General features: G+C 40.3%; 1 protein-coding gene across 1 annotated transcript in view; it reads right to left on the bottom strand.

The window, feature by feature from the left end:
• CDYL2 (chromodomain Y like 2) overlaps positions 1 to 18,515 on the bottom strand; it is a 58,013-nt gene that overhangs the window by 14,532 nt on the left and 24,966 nt on the right. Inside the window, exons 2-3 of the mRNA XM_080351905.1 lie at positions 12,938 to 13,532; positions 4,958 to 5,175 (exon numbers count right to left, since the gene is read on the bottom strand). Of these exons, the coding sequence (XP_080208031.1) occupies positions 4,958 to 5,175; positions 12,938 to 13,532 (813 nt within the window). The remainder of the gene's footprint in view (positions 1 to 4,957; positions 5,176 to 12,937; positions 13,533 to 18,515) is intronic.

Genomic DNA, 18,515 nt, shown 5'->3' on the forward strand with positions numbered 1-18,515 from the left:
ATCTAAAAATATACTGAATTTTTGAGCAGCGATTATACTACTTGTAGGAAAAAACAATATTGTGCTATCGCTGTTTTTTCAATGTTTTGGAGAGGGTGATACTAAAAGTTCATTATTAGGAATTGGCTTCTCCGATATAGTTGAAAATGGGAAGGCTTTGACAGCATCTTGGATGGTATTTTTGAGCAAGAGTGGAAACTGAGTTCCACTGTTCTACTAGTTTCTAGCAAAACCATATCAGAAACCAGGAAACCATAATGTATCGGTGTTTCCAGGCTCCAAAAAGTACTTTTTAAAAAAAATATCTGTAAGTTTGTCATTAGCTTTACCATCAAAAGGTGCTCGGAGGCTCACTGGAATATACCAGTGCCAGCCAAGTCAGTTCCAACTCGCTTGTTTTGTGCACGATGCCTTGGCTGGTGCTGTCCCATGGTCACCTTGTCACTTGGGTTTCCTCACCAATCATCTGCATATGAGGATTTCTCTGCAGATGTTTATAGGGTTATAGGAAAGCTACTAACAATAAAATAAAGACAAGAAGATGGCTTGTCTGTGGGGTTGCAGAACTGCATATTAAACTGCAGTATTGCCAACAACATAATCTTAGGTCAAGACTGCTGTCTTGTTTTGGGCACAAATTTCCATTTAATGGAAATATAGGGATACTACGTGTCTTTATTTACATTTCTTTGTCAGATTCCATATTCTTTTTCTCTCTTCCGTACTCCTTAAACCTTCTTTCATCTTGGCATAACTACGGCATTTGTCCATTTTACTTTCTCTAGTGGACAAGACCTAATATTACTATTTGCAGAGCTTCATAGCAGTATTCTCTAGTTCCATGCTTTTATAAATTAGCTTTTTCATGGTCTTTCAGGTAACTTTCAATCGTGGGGACAGTATTCCTGTTCTAATGCATTGGATTAACATTTTTGAGGAAGTATTTACAAAACAGTATGGGCCAGTATGATAATCTATCAGATTATAAATTTAGACCGGGCCTAAAGCTTCACTTACTGTTTTATTGGAAGTCAAATATATAATAAAATTATCACTTTTTCAAAAGTTGCTTATTGTTTTTAATCTTGTCAAAAAAATAAGCTGGTTATTTCTTTAACAGGACACCTTATATAGCGAAAAACCGTAAAATGTTTAAAAAGTTCATTAAACTTCTAAGAGCTTATTTTAATGCCTTTCACTGGACACAGGAAATTTTCAAAGGCATTTAGTGCCCTTTGCTTTTTAATATTGCTTACATTCCGGGGAAATCAGAGAGCTGGAAATTTATCACCATAATTGCACAAAGTATATTGAACAGAAGTCTCTTGTTCATATAAACAGGTGTACTAGTTTAGAAGGTGAACTTCTTTGAATCTCTAAGGATTCACTGTTGATATTCTTAAAGGTAAATATTACAGTAAACCAAAACTTTGAAGACCTTCAGTTGTTCTTAGAACCTCTTCCACTATTTCACCACTTTACACAAATACACTTTGTGTTCCTTACTGACTCTTTGTGCAAACACATTCGGAGTCCTTTCTGTTTGATAAATAAAGGACTTAGGAACCTATATGGTGGTTTCAGGCAGAAGTCCTGGCCAAAACTTACCATTTCTTTGTATTAGAGCAAAAATACAGGTAACAGTAAACTTGTACCTGCCTCTTTTTTTTTTCTTACTTTCCCCTCCCGCCCCTTCTTTTTTTTTAAGGTCAGGAAGGGTTGTAATTATGGAAAAGGGAAGGCAAAGCAGCGCTGCAAAATGCAGCTGGGAGAACTTCAAACACTGTAATTCTCATGGCTAGAAATTTGAAACTCAGTTCTTTTGTATGAGAAGTGTACCTGAGGTAGTTCTGTCTTCAATGGAAACATTAGCTGTTTAGGGTATGTTTTGCTTTTAATTCAGGGGAATATTCATTCCCAGCTCTATTAACAGTTTGAAGTAAAAACAGCAGATGGATCCATTTCATCTTAAGTTTGACACAGCATTTGGATCCTTGAGAAGTGCCGAGTTAAAATCGCAATATCATCATTGGAGAACCAACTTCAGAAGCAGCAAAAGACCCATGAGACAAAATGCCCTAATGGAATTTCTAATGCTGAAATATTTTACATATCTATTTTAGAAATGAATTTTAAAGTACCAAGCCTAAGCCACTGAAATAAAAACAAGCTGTGCTGTTTCATGACACTGGCTTGGAAGTTTTATAAGGCCTTGTAAAACGTAAGAAAGAATTTCTATAGTGCCCTGAACATTTTTGTAGAAAAAACTCCATTACTAGAGTGGCACTGAGCCAAGTTCAATCAGTGCAAATGCTGCTGGAAGGAGCATCGGCGCATTTCATGCTAAAATCACCTGCACACACCCACAGGTGTGATGTGGTTCCCAAAACCATATGATGAAGATTCATGTAGACTTCTCTAAGCTTTTCTTTTTCTTCCCCCTTTTTTTTGGTGTAAATAAGTTCTTTGTTATTTTAATTAAATTAGCATAAATAGCAGAGGCCAGTGGTTGAACAAAACTATCAAATTTCATCTGAAGATAAAGCACAAAGGGAAGCAGGGCTGGTTGTTTAGGAGTGAGAGTGATTTTATATAAGCTTAATTTTATAATGACTGTGGGCAGTGCACACCTTTTCTTTTTTTCCTAACATAGAAGGTCGAGAATAACCAGACCGCTATTTTAACCACACCAAGTAGACCTGCTCTGAGTTAATTAATCATTCACTATTTTGAAAACATAATTTACTGAATGTCTAATAAACCTTGAAGTTAGTGTTTCTTTTGACAAAATGAAACACACTTTCTTCATTTTGTAGGAATTTTGTGTTTGTACACTCTATTTTCACTGGTAATAAAAAGCATCAGAACTGTAAATGTTGTCAGCGTCCCTAAAACACTCTGTCAGCTTGTCTCACCTAGGGCTATGGGTGACAAACTGCGGGGACAAGGCAATCAACATATTCCTCCTTTCAGCGCTTTGGATTTTTGCTGTAATTGCCAGCGAGGATGTGGAATTGCCAATACTGGAGGTGCTGGGTTTTGTGGTGGGAATGGTCCTGGGCTGCAGGCTGGGCCAACAGAAAGCAGCTGTTTGGTGTTCGCCAGCGAGCACCTTCAGAGCGCGAGGGCTTTCAATTGCTCTCAGCCTGGATGAGTTTTAAACAGACAATCTCAACGTGGAGAACTCATTACCTTGATTAATTCCTGGTCTGTAAGGTATTTTTCAAAAATGTATTTAATGGTTTTCGAGTGAGCTTTAATAAAGGTTCTAGAAATAATCTATGCCAGTGATGCAAGAAGAGGATTATTATATACTTATCATCTCTTCTTACACAGGGTGGGCTACTGGCATATTGAAAATTTTTGAAGAATGAAACGGATTGGTTTGGCAGATCTGAAGAGCCTGAATTAATTCACTAGTTAGAGCATTTGAACGCTGATGTGGAACAGCACAGCCAGCAATGGAAAGGTACGTCTGTTCAGCCTGAACATTGTATGGCCTTGATTTCCTACTTTTTCAAGCCCTTGAGCTCTTCGTTTAAATTACCTGCAGTGTCAGTTGGTGGTGATTAATATATGGATGGAATGATGGATTTCATAGAATCATAGAATGGTTTGGCTTGGAAGGGACCTTTGAGATCAGCTGGTTCCACCTCCCTGCCCTGTCAGGGACACTTTCCACTGGACCAGGTTGCTCAGAGCCCCGTCCAGCCTGGCCTGGAACACTCCTGGGATGGGGCATCCACAGCTTCCCTGGGCAGCCTGTGCCAGGGCCTCATCACCCTCGTGGGGAAGAATTTCTTCCTTATGTCTAATCTAAATCTACTCTCAGTTTAAAGCCATTACCCCTTGTCCTGTCACTACATGCCCTTGTAAAAAGTCCCTCTCCAGCTTTCCTGTAGGTCCCTTTTAGATATTAGGAGGCTGCTATAAGGTCTCCCTGGAGCCTTCTCTTCTCTAGGCTGAATGACCCCAACTCTCAACCTGTCCTCATAGCATATGTGCTCCAGCCCTCTGATTATTTTTGTGGCTTCCTTTGGACTCACACCAACAGGTCCATGTCTGTCTTATGCTGGAGACCTCAGAGGTGGATTCAGCGCTGCAGGTGGAGTCTCACCAGAGCACAGGAGAGGGGCAAAATCACCCCCCTCGACCTGCTGGCTCTGCTGTCCAGGACGCGCACCCTGGTGCCCGCAGGTACTGACGCCCCTTTTGTTCTGACATGGGGCAGGTACCGCTGGGCATCACCGTCCGCTGTGCTGGGATCACAGGGAGGGGAAGGAACAGCTGCTCAGCCCTGCAGTGACCCATATATGTACAATATATATGTACCATATATGTACACAGGTATAGTACAAGCTACAAGTCCAAGTCTGACCTGAAGTGCATAATGTTTGGAACAAGGGAATTGATTAATATCATTTATATGTTGTACAACTTTATGAAATTCAGCTGAGAATAGAGGCCCTAATTGGTTCAGATTTCATAAATAAAGACTCATGAAGTGATTCAGAGAAAAAGCTATTAGGGATCAAGGTATAATTTTAAAATTACTGTCTCAGGATATAGCCTGAAATTCTCCGTATGCAACAACTGCAGCACTATTTAAATTAGTAAAGTGAAAAGAGACCAGATTTCTCCTAAGGATAGTAAATATCAGTAACTTGAACATGTGAAAAACTGCTTCACACAACTCCAGGTTGGAAATACTGACTCTACCATTCCTTTCTTTACTTCTAATTTTTTGTTTCAGACATGTAAGCTAAAAATTAATTTCCTTCACATTCTTTTTGATAGGAATCCCAAGCATGAAAAAGATATATATCTGAATTCCATATTTCTTTCCTAAGATAATCAATTAGGAAAAAAAATACATAAAATCCAGTTCAAGTGCAACGTTTCCAAGATAATATACACATTAGGATGGCTTTTCTGGCTTTTACGGCTACGTGCTTACCTCTGGGGTCAGTGCATTGTTATCTGAAGTCTGACTCGACAGCAAAATATGTGTGAAACCGTCTTCTTTCCGGACTACAATGTCCCTGAACCGGCAGTTACTTTCGTTTTGACGCACGCTGTATCTTAGTCTCTTATCGAAGACATAATCTTTCTCCCCATCTAGTTTCCTTTTCACAGTGCTGTGTAGATTCAAGTTTCCATTGGCCAGAGAAGAACCTTTCAGATGGAAAGAATCAAAGCAGAATTATGTCTATACCTTCAAAGAAATGGAGTGATACTTTCTATTCGCTTAAACATAGCTTGGTATTTGCAATAGCCTTTGATAAATCAAAAATATGCCTGGCTAGTCAAATGTGGCCTCAAGCCATTGTTATTATTCTATATTCCAACATGCAGCACTTCTTGGAAGGTACCCAGCATTAGGAGAAAGAAGGGAACCATGATAGGAAAGATATCGTTCCTCCTTAAATGAGAGAAATAGTACGTCACTTTAAAAAGGGAGATTATTCTGACACTGTATATGAACTGTCAACTATTACTCTGCTTATGTTTGCAGTTCCTCGGTAATAAGCAATAGGTGAATATTGGTAACAACACTGAGCTGTAATGTTGAAAATACCTTTACAAGACTTTTATGCAATATTCCTAATTACAGATGTTTCACACTATTGCTATTAAAAGTAAGGCAGAGACAGGTTGTTGAGGAACAGAGATTAAAGCTGCTCTGTTCATTGAAATAGCTTCCAAATCTGTTTTCTGTTTAAATAGACATGAGCCCACAATACACCATAGTTAAGAAAGGGCAAGAGTGAGCTGAATGAAAACACCTTTGTTCCATTTTTTACTCCTGCCAAAGATGACCTGTTCCAGCTTCTAGTGTCAAATAGGCAGCCAGTAAATTGGATGGTGAATTCATAAGAGTTCGCTCTCTAAACCCAAATCACTTACCCTCCTTTTGGATTACCATGGTTCAACTCAGTGTTTATGAAGGTAACGGAGCTAAGAGATACCATCTAAAGTATCACCTATATGATGCTGAATAAAGGATTTAACTAGTGCAATGCAAACATGGACAAATTATATTAGATCATCAATTTGAATAAAAATCATTTGAAGCCAGCAGAATTTGAAAGTTGTTTTCTTGACAAGAATTATCCACAAGTGTAGAAATCACCATGTGCTTGAATTTTAAAAGTGATGAATAATTTCGTATGGCATCTTTCTTCTTTTTCATAAGGTTTTGCTACTGCATATATTTTGACATCTATTCTTACAAACAAAAGTCAACTTGTGAAATTACTAATGAAAAACTAATAGCGTTGGGAATAATATGCTGAAACAAATTAATTATTTGACTGAGGCAGATGTTTAAATATTGCTTTTTTATCTATTCAATCCTTACTATGTTGCTTCACTCAGCAATAAGCTACTAAGATGTGAAATCTCCCCGAAAAGTGTAAAGAACTTACAAAATAAGAGGCAAAAATGACCACTCAATGGAAGATGTGTCAGACTAACTGTACTGATTATCTACCTAGTGTTGAAGAATATGCCGCATCTGTTTTAAATACAGATGGTAAGTGAATGCTAGAAAGCCTCATAGTAATGATTTTGATTTTTTGTTGTATTTTTCTTTGTTTGAGTAATATATTCAGTTCGTAAATTAAATATATGATGTAAGAAACTATAGATCTTATAAAATACTTTAACTATCTGCAAGCCAGCTGACAGAAATTTAACCAGAGGAAAGATCTAAATTAAATATGAGAGAAGCATAAACGGAAAAGTGTCATTTCCAATAATGGGTGATTAACAGAACACCACATAGTGAGTAAATTGTTGTTTCAGTGTATACGGTGTATCCCTGTAATCTTGCTTAATCTTATAAACTGGAGGAAATGATCAGCAAAATCCAAAGACAACACTGAAGTGAAAGCGGGACAATGGACCACGTCTATCGCACAGATGTGCTGGAGGTACCGAGGCTTTTCTCTGGAGCCACCAAAGCCTCCAGGCTGTCCCTGCGTGCGGGTTAATAGTTGGCACCTGCTCCATGCACTCAGGGGTAACAGCACCTTTCTCCAGCAGGAGGAAAAATGACTGTGCCATAGGAAAAAAGAGGCATTCTCAAAGCAATCTAAGGAACTTCCTTAGCAAACTAAGGAAGCTTTAGTTACTTCTGAATGTGGTTTACTGGCTTACTAGTATTTGATGCTCAGTCTAAGTACAAAGAGAAAACAGAACAGCAGGATATATTCCTTCCTTTAGTGGGAGTTTAATTATTACCTTGTTTTTAATCAGCAGTAGAACTTATAGAATACCTAAACCACACTGATATTTAGAAGTTTCAATATTCTTTAAGGGAACTTCAAGTACCACTGGTGCATCTAGTAATCCTCCTCCAGGAATAGCAGGAAGGATGCTATTTAAGGAGAAAATGCAAGCTCGGCCACTTTCTGCGGTCCTTTCCCCTGGTGTCATCCCTAAGTGTTGTATAGCAACATGAGGGGATTCATCCTTCCAGTTTCCTTCAATATTTATTTGTGGACTTTTTCTTGGATTTTTCTAATCCCCTTTTGAGCCTGTTGATGCTGTCTGTCTCCACAGCCTCCTGTGGTATGAGTTTGCAAAGTTGTGTAGCCACTACAGAGAGAAGAATTTTCTTTCATCTGTTGTGCTTTTATCTGATGTTCTACCAGTTTCAGTGAATGGTCCCTAGTTCTGCTATTGAGGGATTTTGTGAACAACAGTTCTGCATTTACTTCATCTGAGACCTTGATGATTTTGTAAACTTTGATCATATTCACCCTCAGCCTCCCCCTCTCCTAACTGGAGCCTCTTTTATTCTTGTAATCCTCTTCATTTGAGTTGCCTGTCCTGTCTCTTCTCTGCTACTCCGCTCCTGTCAAAGGGGGTAACATGTAATGATGTTACTGATGCTATGGTTGGTACTAGAAAGTGCTTGAAGACTCTAGATTGAGACTGAGACTGAGACCGCGACTGGGGCTCCATTACACTGGGCACTGCAGAAAACATGTTAGAAATTTATAGTCTAAAAAGATGAGGCAAAGAGTAGAAGAGGAAAAAGAAAAGATCACAATGAGCCTCATATCACTCAACACTTCAGAGGACTTGGATCTTGCCATCTCCCTCCACTGGCAGAGAACACCTCAAGCTGCCGTTATTTTCAGATATATCTCAGCATTTCATTGCAGTGAGTTTAGTGGTGCGGCCTCTGTGCCACCACCCTCCGTATGGGCCCTGTGCTGGAACTCCAGGCAGGTGGGTCACGTTACTGTGAACTGTTCTGGCTGGTAACTCACCCTGTAAAACTGTGGTTTGTTTTCAAACAGGCGAGGTTCACCTTGTGGCCTCAGGAGTTCTAAAACAGGGAGCGGGATGGGAATATTGATCAGGATATGAAGGGATGGAGGGCTAGGCCATTCCTTTCGCCAGCAGCATGCATCGGTGCTGAATGCAAAGGAGCGTGGAGCCAGGGCTTTAATTTTTCTAGGTGAAAGAAACCATGCTCCTTACTCTCTCTGGCAAGAGGGCTTGGCATTCCTCAGCCTTCCCAATAGCTTTTCTGTGTCTCCTTTCCGTCTTTCTTGTGGGTAATGGTAAATACTGTACATACTTAAAAGCAGTGCTCTGTTGATAATTTACTAATAATTTCAGACTTCTCCAACTAAGGGAGCATCTGTAAGATATCTAAAAGCAATGAGTTTTTTATCCAAACTGAGAAAGCAAACATATTTGGTTGTCTTTTACTGCCAGTATTGCTCCAGAATAAATAAAACAGAACAAGCTAAAACAGCAAGAGGAAGCAGTGACTAAGTTCACAGAGAGTATTTAAATTAAGGGCACCATAAGACTACAAAGATTTTTGTAATGGAGAAAAACAGTGGTTAGTGATACATGACAAGCAAAAACCCTTCAGCAGATGGTACAGAAATAGAGCAATGTAGAAAAGGGAAAGAGAAAATTAAAAGGGGATATTTTTTGATGCTGTCAAGAAACTTGACAAAACAATCACTCTCAATTACAATATCTGGAGAGAAACAGAAATGTGGTAACAGAAGACAACTAATATCATCCGAAAGAACGGTACTGTTAGCTCCTAGGGAGCATCACTGGATGTTCTCCTGCAGAGTTTGTCAACAGTTTCCAATTTGCAAACCCTTAGAAAGCTGACAGTTAAGATGACTCTGCTCTCCTTATTATGGGATGTGTAGAAGGTAGGAAAGAGGTTTGGATAAGAAAGGTGTGTCCCAACTTCAGCAAGGTTCCAGATCTTCACTAGGGTGCATAAATGATTTTGTACATACATCTGTAGGAATATAGCCCTCTTTCTGGGGTAAATAGCTTACTGGTGAGTGTTTTATCTATAGGTTGAGCAGGAAACGTTTGTACCCAAGTGGATGTATACACAAAACCAAACACACTGGTGGAAGTCCATTCAAGGAGTCAACAAAAATTAGTTTTCCAATAGCTATTATTTGTTTCAACGTAACTTGGATACCACAGACAAACAGAATAGGTGTTTTCTGATTAGTTATAGGATATAAATTACTTATTGTATTTCTTGGCTTGACATGCTGGTAGTTGAACCTTGGTATATATGAAAGAACACTGATTCAAGTTGATGGGTTTTGGAGGCCTTCAACCACAGGCCAACGCTGGTAGCAGAGCTGGGCCTACCGCTGGGTTTTCAAATTGTGGTGAATTTTTGAGCTTTCCAAATCTAGGCTTCAAGACCAACTTAAAATGTCTATATGCATTTTACGTGCGCTCTTCCACTTAGCTGTGAAATGAGTCTGACATTCATTTGGGCTCCAGTCTCAAAGCTGACACAAATCTTTGCTTCATCGGATTCTGCACAGGCTGCCCGGGAGCCACAGCTTCTGGGAGCCAGACCCGGGTCCCCCAGCTCCCTCGTTGTTCTGCATAGAGTGTGTGGCAGCCCTGGCAGCGCTGATGGGACACGCTGGGCTTTCAGCTTCCAGACGTGATGGCAGACGGCCTGAAACCTCTGGCACAGCTGGCAGCCTCAGAGCCGAACGCGGGAGTCCTGCCAAGCAGCCGCCACATTGCTCCCAGTCTCGAGGGACAAAGACTTGGCATCTTGGCTTAGATTTGGAGAAAGTTTTGAAACCCAAGATGCCTGGAACAAAACTTCTGTTATTCAACAAACCGGCGTTTTTCTCTGAAACTTTCTTCTTTTGGAATTTGTAAAATTTCAGACCGGTTTTAGTGGACTTTTGTCTGGTTTAAAATGAGTTTGTGATGCTAACAGGCCACAGGGCAGAATCACACTGGCATCTTCTGTGCTACTTCCCCGTGAGTGTAGATTCTGAGGGAGTTCAGTAAACTGTTGGGCTTGTTGAAGAGTAGTGCGAGTTTCTTCAATTTGACATTTCAAATGATGCAAAATCCTGTAGCAGGAAATGTGACTTCTCTCAAGCTAGTAGGGCAATATTAGAAAAAAACTAGTATTTTTATTTTGGCCTTTCTTCACCAGTTTCTGTCTGCTCTTACTTTGGCAGACTGTTCTCTCCTCTTTGTGTCTGCACTATGCACGTGCTGGGTTATCACAAAGCAAGACCAGAGGGATTTCTGACCTGGCAAGTGCTGCTGAGTGTGGGATTTTCAGATGAGAGCCAGGCAGAGATTTAAAGATCTCTTGCTTTTGCCTACAGGGAGGTCAGAATGCAAGGGAGGAAGGAGAACAAAGTACGTAAGTGATGGATTTGGAGAATGCAAAAACCATCAGAAAGAAATGTTTTTAAGGAGCTGCACACATCAGTGTCCGGGCCAGGAGCCCTCTGGTCGCGGCAGAACACCCGGCTGCTTCTGAAAAAAGGGGGGTGGTGGATGCCATTTATTAGCTCCTGTGGGGACAAATGGAAGGTTTGTTTGACCTTTCCTTGTAGCCCTGTAGTTCTTCATTAAAAAAAGAAGGCAGTAAAATATGGGAATTAATGCATTCCTAAAGACGCGTTTTGCATCGGAACTTCCCCAATGAATAACATAAAACAAATGATTAAAAATAAGTCATTAGAAACAGTAAGAAATCAAAGAAAAAAATCTTTATGCTTATCTGTAATGAGATATGAAGCAGGTAACTTTTTAAGCAGTCTCCTGTGAGCTTTAACTCATCAAAATACAAAAGCCTGCACTCCCAGTTTTAAGTGTCATTAACATCATTGGGGCTACTTACGCATTTAAAGCTGACCACACACTTTGCTGGTTTGGGAGCCTGTAACAAGATATTTGATGGCTGGATTGGAAGGTCCCAGCAGGTCCAGGAGGCACCAGACTGGGCAAGGTCAGTTATGCTTCCCAAATCAAGGTGCATTTGCTGGGTTGCCAGTAGGGTGGAAAATGGAAAGTGGTGGATATAATGGACGTTGACTTTTGAAAAGTTTTTGGCAGGGCAATTCACAAGAAGCCGTTAAGGAAATGAGTGCTATCATGGGCTACAGACAGTGGCTAATAAAAATAAATAATTGGAACAAATGGTTACTTTTCATCATGTCAAGCGATTAGTAGTTGGCTGCCCCAAGGACCTGCAGAAGGATTAGTTTATTTAATGTACGTATTAATGAACTGGGAAGAGAAGTATGAGAGGAAAATTTGAAAGGAATACAAAATAAGTAGAGTAAAAACTAGGAAAGATTTTGAAGAGCTTCACTGAGTCATAAGAAAAAGATGGATTGGCAACAGTAAAGTAGATTAAATGCATAATGAAAGGAATCATACATATAGCTGTGTTCTAAATTAACTGTAACCAGCAAGGAAAAAAACCTGAGAGCAACTGTGTATTACTCAATGAAAACCTTTATGCCGTGTGTAACAGCAGAAAAAATAATACTCAAAAGGTTGTATTGCCACTCTATCAGTAAGCAGTAGGAAATCATTTGGAAAGCTCCTGCTGTTTTTAAAAGGTATTAAAAAGAACACCCCACACACCGAATGCACAAGAGGATACTGAAAACTACCAAGAATCTTGGAAGACTTCCACATCGTAGGAAGGCTTAAAAGGATGGGGCTGCCGACAGGTTGACAGGACGTCTTAGTGTTTTTCCTTTCATATAAGGACAAGACCTTATTCAATGAAAGTAAAGGTCAAAAACCCCCAAACAAAACACCAGACCCAAAAACCTGCTGAAATAAAATGTGCATCTCACTGTTAGCTCCTGGAAATTACTGCCACAAAGCACCATCACAGCTTTACGTTTGGTAAGATTCAAGAAAAAAAAGATTGGACACATATTGATAATGAGAAGCTACTTAGTTGCATTAAACTGAATAGTGTTTTATAGAGAACATAAACCTTTATTCTTTAGAACTACGCCAGGCTATGACTATGGGGATTAGGAATAAATTTCTCCTGTTTCTTCTTGTTCATGTCAAGGCTGTTTGTACCTTCCCATAAAGCATGTCCTGTGACTTTTGATGTATCCAGCCACTAGCAGAGACAAGGACCTGCCAGTTCTGAGTACTCCTGAGTATGACTGGCATTAGTACTGAGGAACTGGAACGTTATTCAGACATACCAGATACTTTAGCAAGAGTGGTATTAATTACGTTTCTAAAATAATCTGGATCTTTCTAGACCACTGGGTCTGTGCACACATAACTGAGCAGTGATTTGTTACCTGGTGATGTATCATCCATACCTCCTTTGTCATTCCCGCTCCATGCCTGGTCACCATTTCCCCACAAGAACTTTACGCTGCGCAGGTGTGTAACAACACCCACACCGCTTTGTGTTCCTCCATGGGAAATGGAAGGAGAAAAGCCAACTGATAAGGAAATGGTATAATATATGGTGAAAGAACATGATACCTGTTTATGTGCCTCTCACCATATCACTTTTGTAGCATAACAATGATTTTTCCATGAGGGACTCTCTGTTTGCCATTGCTGCAATTAACCCCCCTCCCCCAAGACCGTAGTTGTTTAAATCACATACCAATTCCATTCACAACTGGTGAATCATTATTAACTTCCAACACGCTGGGCAAATTTTGTTCTCCTTCGTGATCATTTAAATCCATGTTTTGCTGTTGTGAGCCATTCCCAAAATGTCTAGAATCTTTATCATGACTGCCATCTCCATTCTGCAGCCCATTATGTGGCTTTTTCAGTGGCATGATCTGTAAACCGCTGGGAGTAGTTCGGTAAGTCACAGTTTTAGCAGCCCTGTCATTAGCAGATGCTGGCTTTGCTGCGTATCCTCTTTTCTGTTTTTGAAGAGATGGATTAATTCTCTTCCTTTTGTGTGCTGACCCTTTAGACTTCCCAGATTCAGAAGGTCTATGTGGGATTTTCTCAACAGATGATCCACGGCTTTCTCGTAAAAATTTGGGAGCGCTGGCCTGTTTCCCATGCCTCGATCGCTTTTCTCTAGTAACATGTAGTCCATTGAACTCATCAATAAATTCCTCACAATGTAGGAGGTGATGTTCAGGTTCCCAGGTGTCTTCATTGCTTCCGTAGCCTTTCCACCGGATGAGATATTCCCATTTTCCCTTCTTGTTCTTCCTTTTGTCTACAATCCTCTCTACCTAAAAGAAGAAAACAAAAAATTAGAAAGAAAAATAGTTTGGTCATGATGTTCTTCATTTATAGCTAGGAAGGCCTCCCTGACGCTGTAAAGGTGCCTTAGTATTCAGGAGATTCTCCTAAAATATAGGGTCTAAAAGATGAACTGACTCTGACATGGAAATCTACCCAGGCTAGCCAAAATGTAGCAACCGATTTCACAGATTTAAATGTACCTTGACTTCAAGGACGCACCCAACACTCCATTCCCGTTGGATCCTACAGAGACCAGGCTGACTGCAACTGTACATTCATAGAAATCTTGGTGGGTTCCCCAAAGTAGTCTAAATGTAATTAGCAACTGAACATTATACTTCTGTCTCCATTCATTTACACAGGAACTGTGCTCAGACGTGTGTGGCCGAGTCCTGGTGGACACTCTTCCTCCAGCTCCAGCACATTCCACTGCAGCGTCCCAACCAGCTCGTTCCCGTGCTCTGTACTATCAAATATCCGCCCAGAACCACCACAGAGGCAAAGCAAAGCACCAGCCTGACTCTGAATTTAGCACAGTCCCCTTCAGGATTGCTCAGTGTGGCGAAACAATTAACTGAAGCTCAGCCCAGGCAACTTTGAGATCATTTGTCTCAAAAGAGGAAAACTACTCACAAGAAAATGAACTGGCATTTTTTTCCCCCTCATTTGGGATGTGTGGCTTTCAACTGTCAAACTAATAGACTTATTATGGTCTTGTTGAATTTATAGAGAGCAGCTGTCCAAATTATCCCTGGCTTTAAAATATTTCTCATCCTCCTATTTGGGACTGGCCAGAAAACTGTACATCGAACCCTGGAACACCGCAATGGCCCATGGGTTGTCTGTGGATTTGTTACTTTAATTACTGCAGCTCACTATAACAAGGAGCAAAACATATATGTTTGTGTCCTGGGGAAAAAATTAAATTGCTGCAGAACTCAGCGGACCACAGCTATCATTACTGTAGAGGATCTGGTTTAGAGCTATTCCGTGTGTACTAGCTAAGCAATACGGGCATTCCCTTCCCTTTTTAATGCAGGAGTTTGCACTTGGAACACAAATTCTGTGTCAGGTTGATGATGCCTCAGAGTAGCTTCTGCCTTTCTTTCGAGGGATTGCTCCAGCTGCATGGGGGGGAACCTCAGAAAGGACGGACAAACACCTTCCTGTTCTCACAATCGCATGCAAAAAGTATCTCTTCAGCCTCACCTTTTCTCACTCGTGCACTTCATCTTTAAATTTAACTCTACTGATTTCTCATTTTCACGTTGTTGCTCTCTTACAGGGAGCGAAAGTGAAGGGAAGAGGTTTCTTGGAGAGCATTTTTAATATGGAAAACACTCAAGTATTTTGGTGATGAGGCATTATGCATTTCAATTAAGAGCCTAAAAGGAGAAAACATGAGTGGTCTTTGTTTCTGGGAGACAAAATACTGGCAATGGAGAATGTGATTAACCAGTTCAACACATCATGAAGGGAGAATAAAAATGTTTATGAAATTGAGTCAAATTTAATAAATAGTTTCAGAAAAAGTATTCAGAAAGCAAATATATTTGGGAAAGACTAAACATTTCATTGCAGCATTTTCAGAACAAAGCTATTGATGTTTAACTTCCAATTGAACTAACAAAACTAAAATAAAGAGGAACTAAATAAACCAAAGACAAAATATTTTGTCTCCAGTCAACCCCCTTCTCAGTTGATTGTTTTGCTGGGGAGAAAATGAAAAAAATAGTGGGTTGATCCAAAATTTGTTGTTTTCCTTGAGCTTTTGGTTCAGCCATCATTCCCATTGGCTTGAATAAAGATGGATAAAAAGTCTGAGCAGACATTTTTCTTGTCCTCACTGTTCATCACCGAATGCATCTGCGGGCAGCACCGACATACCCGACCCCTCAACATGGTCCCTTTCCTTCCCGGGTTTTAAGTTCTTCTTTGGTATTTATCCCCTTCAGAGTGCCACTGTGTTCTTGCACTGCATACAGTGAAGTGCTTCCGTGGAGGCATAAATATCAGGTCTTTGCCCACGCCTGGTACTTTCTGACCCACTTTTCTTCTATTCACAGTCCACAGTAATAACAAACATCACTATTTTTTTATGATGTGTACTTGTTTTAACAGGTTGTATATAAAGTTATAATCTTGCTGCATTTACTTCAGGTTTCACAAATTCATATGAGTTTTCTTAATGAGAAATAATTCTGTGACAGCAAGTGATTAATGGTAATAATACTTTCATTCCTTCCCTAGAGTAAGCCACACACGATTATGAGCATATGCAGAAAGCATCTACGGCTTCGATGTCTGATTTTCCATTTTCCCCCTCAGTTCTGTGTTTAATGAAAACTGAATAACATCTTCCCAAAAGTCACCTTGGTACTTACAGTTTGGCAAATCCTTGAATTCAGTATACTTGGGTTGGAAAACTAAGTAGTTAAATCTAATACAACTGAAATGACTGCAAACAAAGTTTGCAAGGGTATCACAGTTAAGACAGCGCTAGAAGTGACATAGACCATGACTTGCCTGGACTCACTCTGTCTCTCTTCCTGCCCCAGCTAATTCCGGATGAATTGAGGTGCTGATATCTTACTATATAAATATGTTTAAAGAGAAAAAATAGAACAAGACCACGGCATCTGTGCAAATGCATTTGCAACGCTCGTTTCAGCTTCCAGCCAGCCTTAAACCTAGCGCTATACACAGCTGCACAAACTAGGATGAAAGTCATAAATTAAACCTTTAAAAGTTTGCATTCTAAGCGTAATGTGAAATTAAAAAAATACTAATTGATTACAGTACAAATATGTAGAGTTTCATAAACGTAAGTGTTGTGAGCTGGCGATCAAGTGCTTATGTCTGTAGAGTGAAACACCTTCCAGGAGATCAATAAACTTACAGAAAAATTTGGAAAATTGCCTATCTACTTAGTGACTTCCGAAAGAAGTACATGTCATCTCCTCTTCTTTGACCACACATATCTACGTAAACTATTTCAGCTGTAGTGTGTGATGCTCAGATGGTCTCTGTTAGTGCCCAGCACAGAAGAGCACACCAAGTCCATGACATGCACGAGAAAAACTGCTTTTCATTACTATAAATTACAGGACTTGTACTGCTTTATGTGTTTTTCCACTGGAGGTCTTTGTCCCATGTTGTGCCTCGGGGTGTTGAAGGGTATTTGAAGAAAGTACCAAGGAAAGAAAGGCAGTAAGATTTCTGAGGGCGATAAAGGTCATCGGATTCAACATGTTTGTCTCTTAAAAATTCATTATTGCCCTATCTTCCTCCTTTTTGCTGCATTTGCTTTAAGAAATAATGTATTTAATTAGTGGTAAATTGCTTGCTTGCATTTGTAACTTATTTGTGTTTCTCTTGTATTTGTATTTAATTTCTCAATATCTGGTCACTGGAGCATTTGTTCCAGATGTACGGAAAATGTGGCCCCGTATCTTGTGCAGCAGTCAGTGTTCACGGTAGAAAAATAATAGTGGAATGGATGCTGGGACTCTCTTCGGAATCTGACCCGCAGTTTAAAACCAGAGTAGATCCAATTTACTCCCCCCTGGGAGTAAATTTGTGTAGTCACCTGAAAGGTCAAAATGAAAGTGAAAGGGCTAGATAGTCATAAAAATGAAAGGGAAGACATTCCTCATCTGCGTTATTCACCGGCAGAACGTCAAATGACATCTTCCCAGGAAGTTCAGCCAACACCCTGTTAATGTCAAGAAGACACTGCTTTGTATTCAGTTCCTTTTTTCTCTTTTTAAGCATATGGATTTTTAATTTTCTGCAATGTTCTCAGAATCAGAAGAGGTGTTAAGCTTCCTAGGGAAATCCTGAAAGTTCTGCATTTTTGCTGTCATCAACCTCATGTTACACATGGTTGCAAACCACTGTGTTGAGTATACGTGTCCTCCAACACATACGTATGAAGACTTAGGACAGACCAAATAAATGCTGTAAAAGCTCCTGCTGCTCCCTGTACGTAAACCTACAACTTCGATCTTTCCCTCCTCATGCACAGTAACACCGTGGGGGATCTGGCTACGTGATCCCACGTTGTGGGTTTATAAGAGCAGAAATGGACCGCAAGTCAGATGTATATTACAGTAGTGAAGTGGCAATTAGAAGTTACTGCTAAAAGTGGTGTTTTCACATTCCTAGGACTTTTGTGGACCCAGCATTTTGCCTGCTGAAGTATATTCTCTTTGTTACCTTCCCCAGCATGCAGGTGTTTTAAAGAAATGGAAAGATCAGCCTTGCTCCGTGCTCACACAAGCAACAAGATTTCCCCTTTGTGTGAGGGCTCTTCTGGCCTTTCTGAGCAGTTGAGATGAAACGGAGCCGGCTGCTGGCCTGCCAAAAACCGGCCAACCACAGCTCCATGGAGACGCACTCATATCTCTACTGCCCTTCTGCCATTTTTCTTGGAAGTCCCACCCTTCTCTGAAGTTCAGTCTCGCTGACACTGAAATTCCGCTCTGGTCTCTCAGTTGTTTGTTTCTGGCTCTTTTGAGAACTGTCCTGTTGCCACATCTCCAGCTCCAACAAGGGCTCTGTTTCCCCCCTTGGTGCCATCTGTCCCCATTGCTGACTCCACTGACAGATCTCCCAGGCTGTTAAAGCGATTTCTCTCTCCCACTATAAATTTAAGGGTGTAATCTAAATCGCCTTCTTTTATTAGAATATTTAAATGTATGGGTGTAAAGAATACCTGTGGTGGAAGTGCCACAATCATTGTGGGTTTTGGAGCAAACAGGAATAATAATATCGGCAAGGATCTTGCACTGGAAGAAGGGCATTTTTATATAGACTGATACAGTCCCTTGGAAAAGGACTGGAAAACTATCAGGTGACACAGGGATCAGAAAGCGACTTCTTGGTCAACATGTAGTCCCTTCAATCGTAAGGTATTTCATCACATAAGCCCTTACATATTGGTTATGTTCATGATATAGAACATATTT

Source organism: Nesoenas mayeri (assembly GCF_963082525.1).
Source record: "Nesoenas mayeri genome assembly, chromosome: 12".
NCBI lineage: Eukaryota > Metazoa > Chordata > Aves > Columbiformes > Columbidae > Nesoenas > Nesoenas mayeri.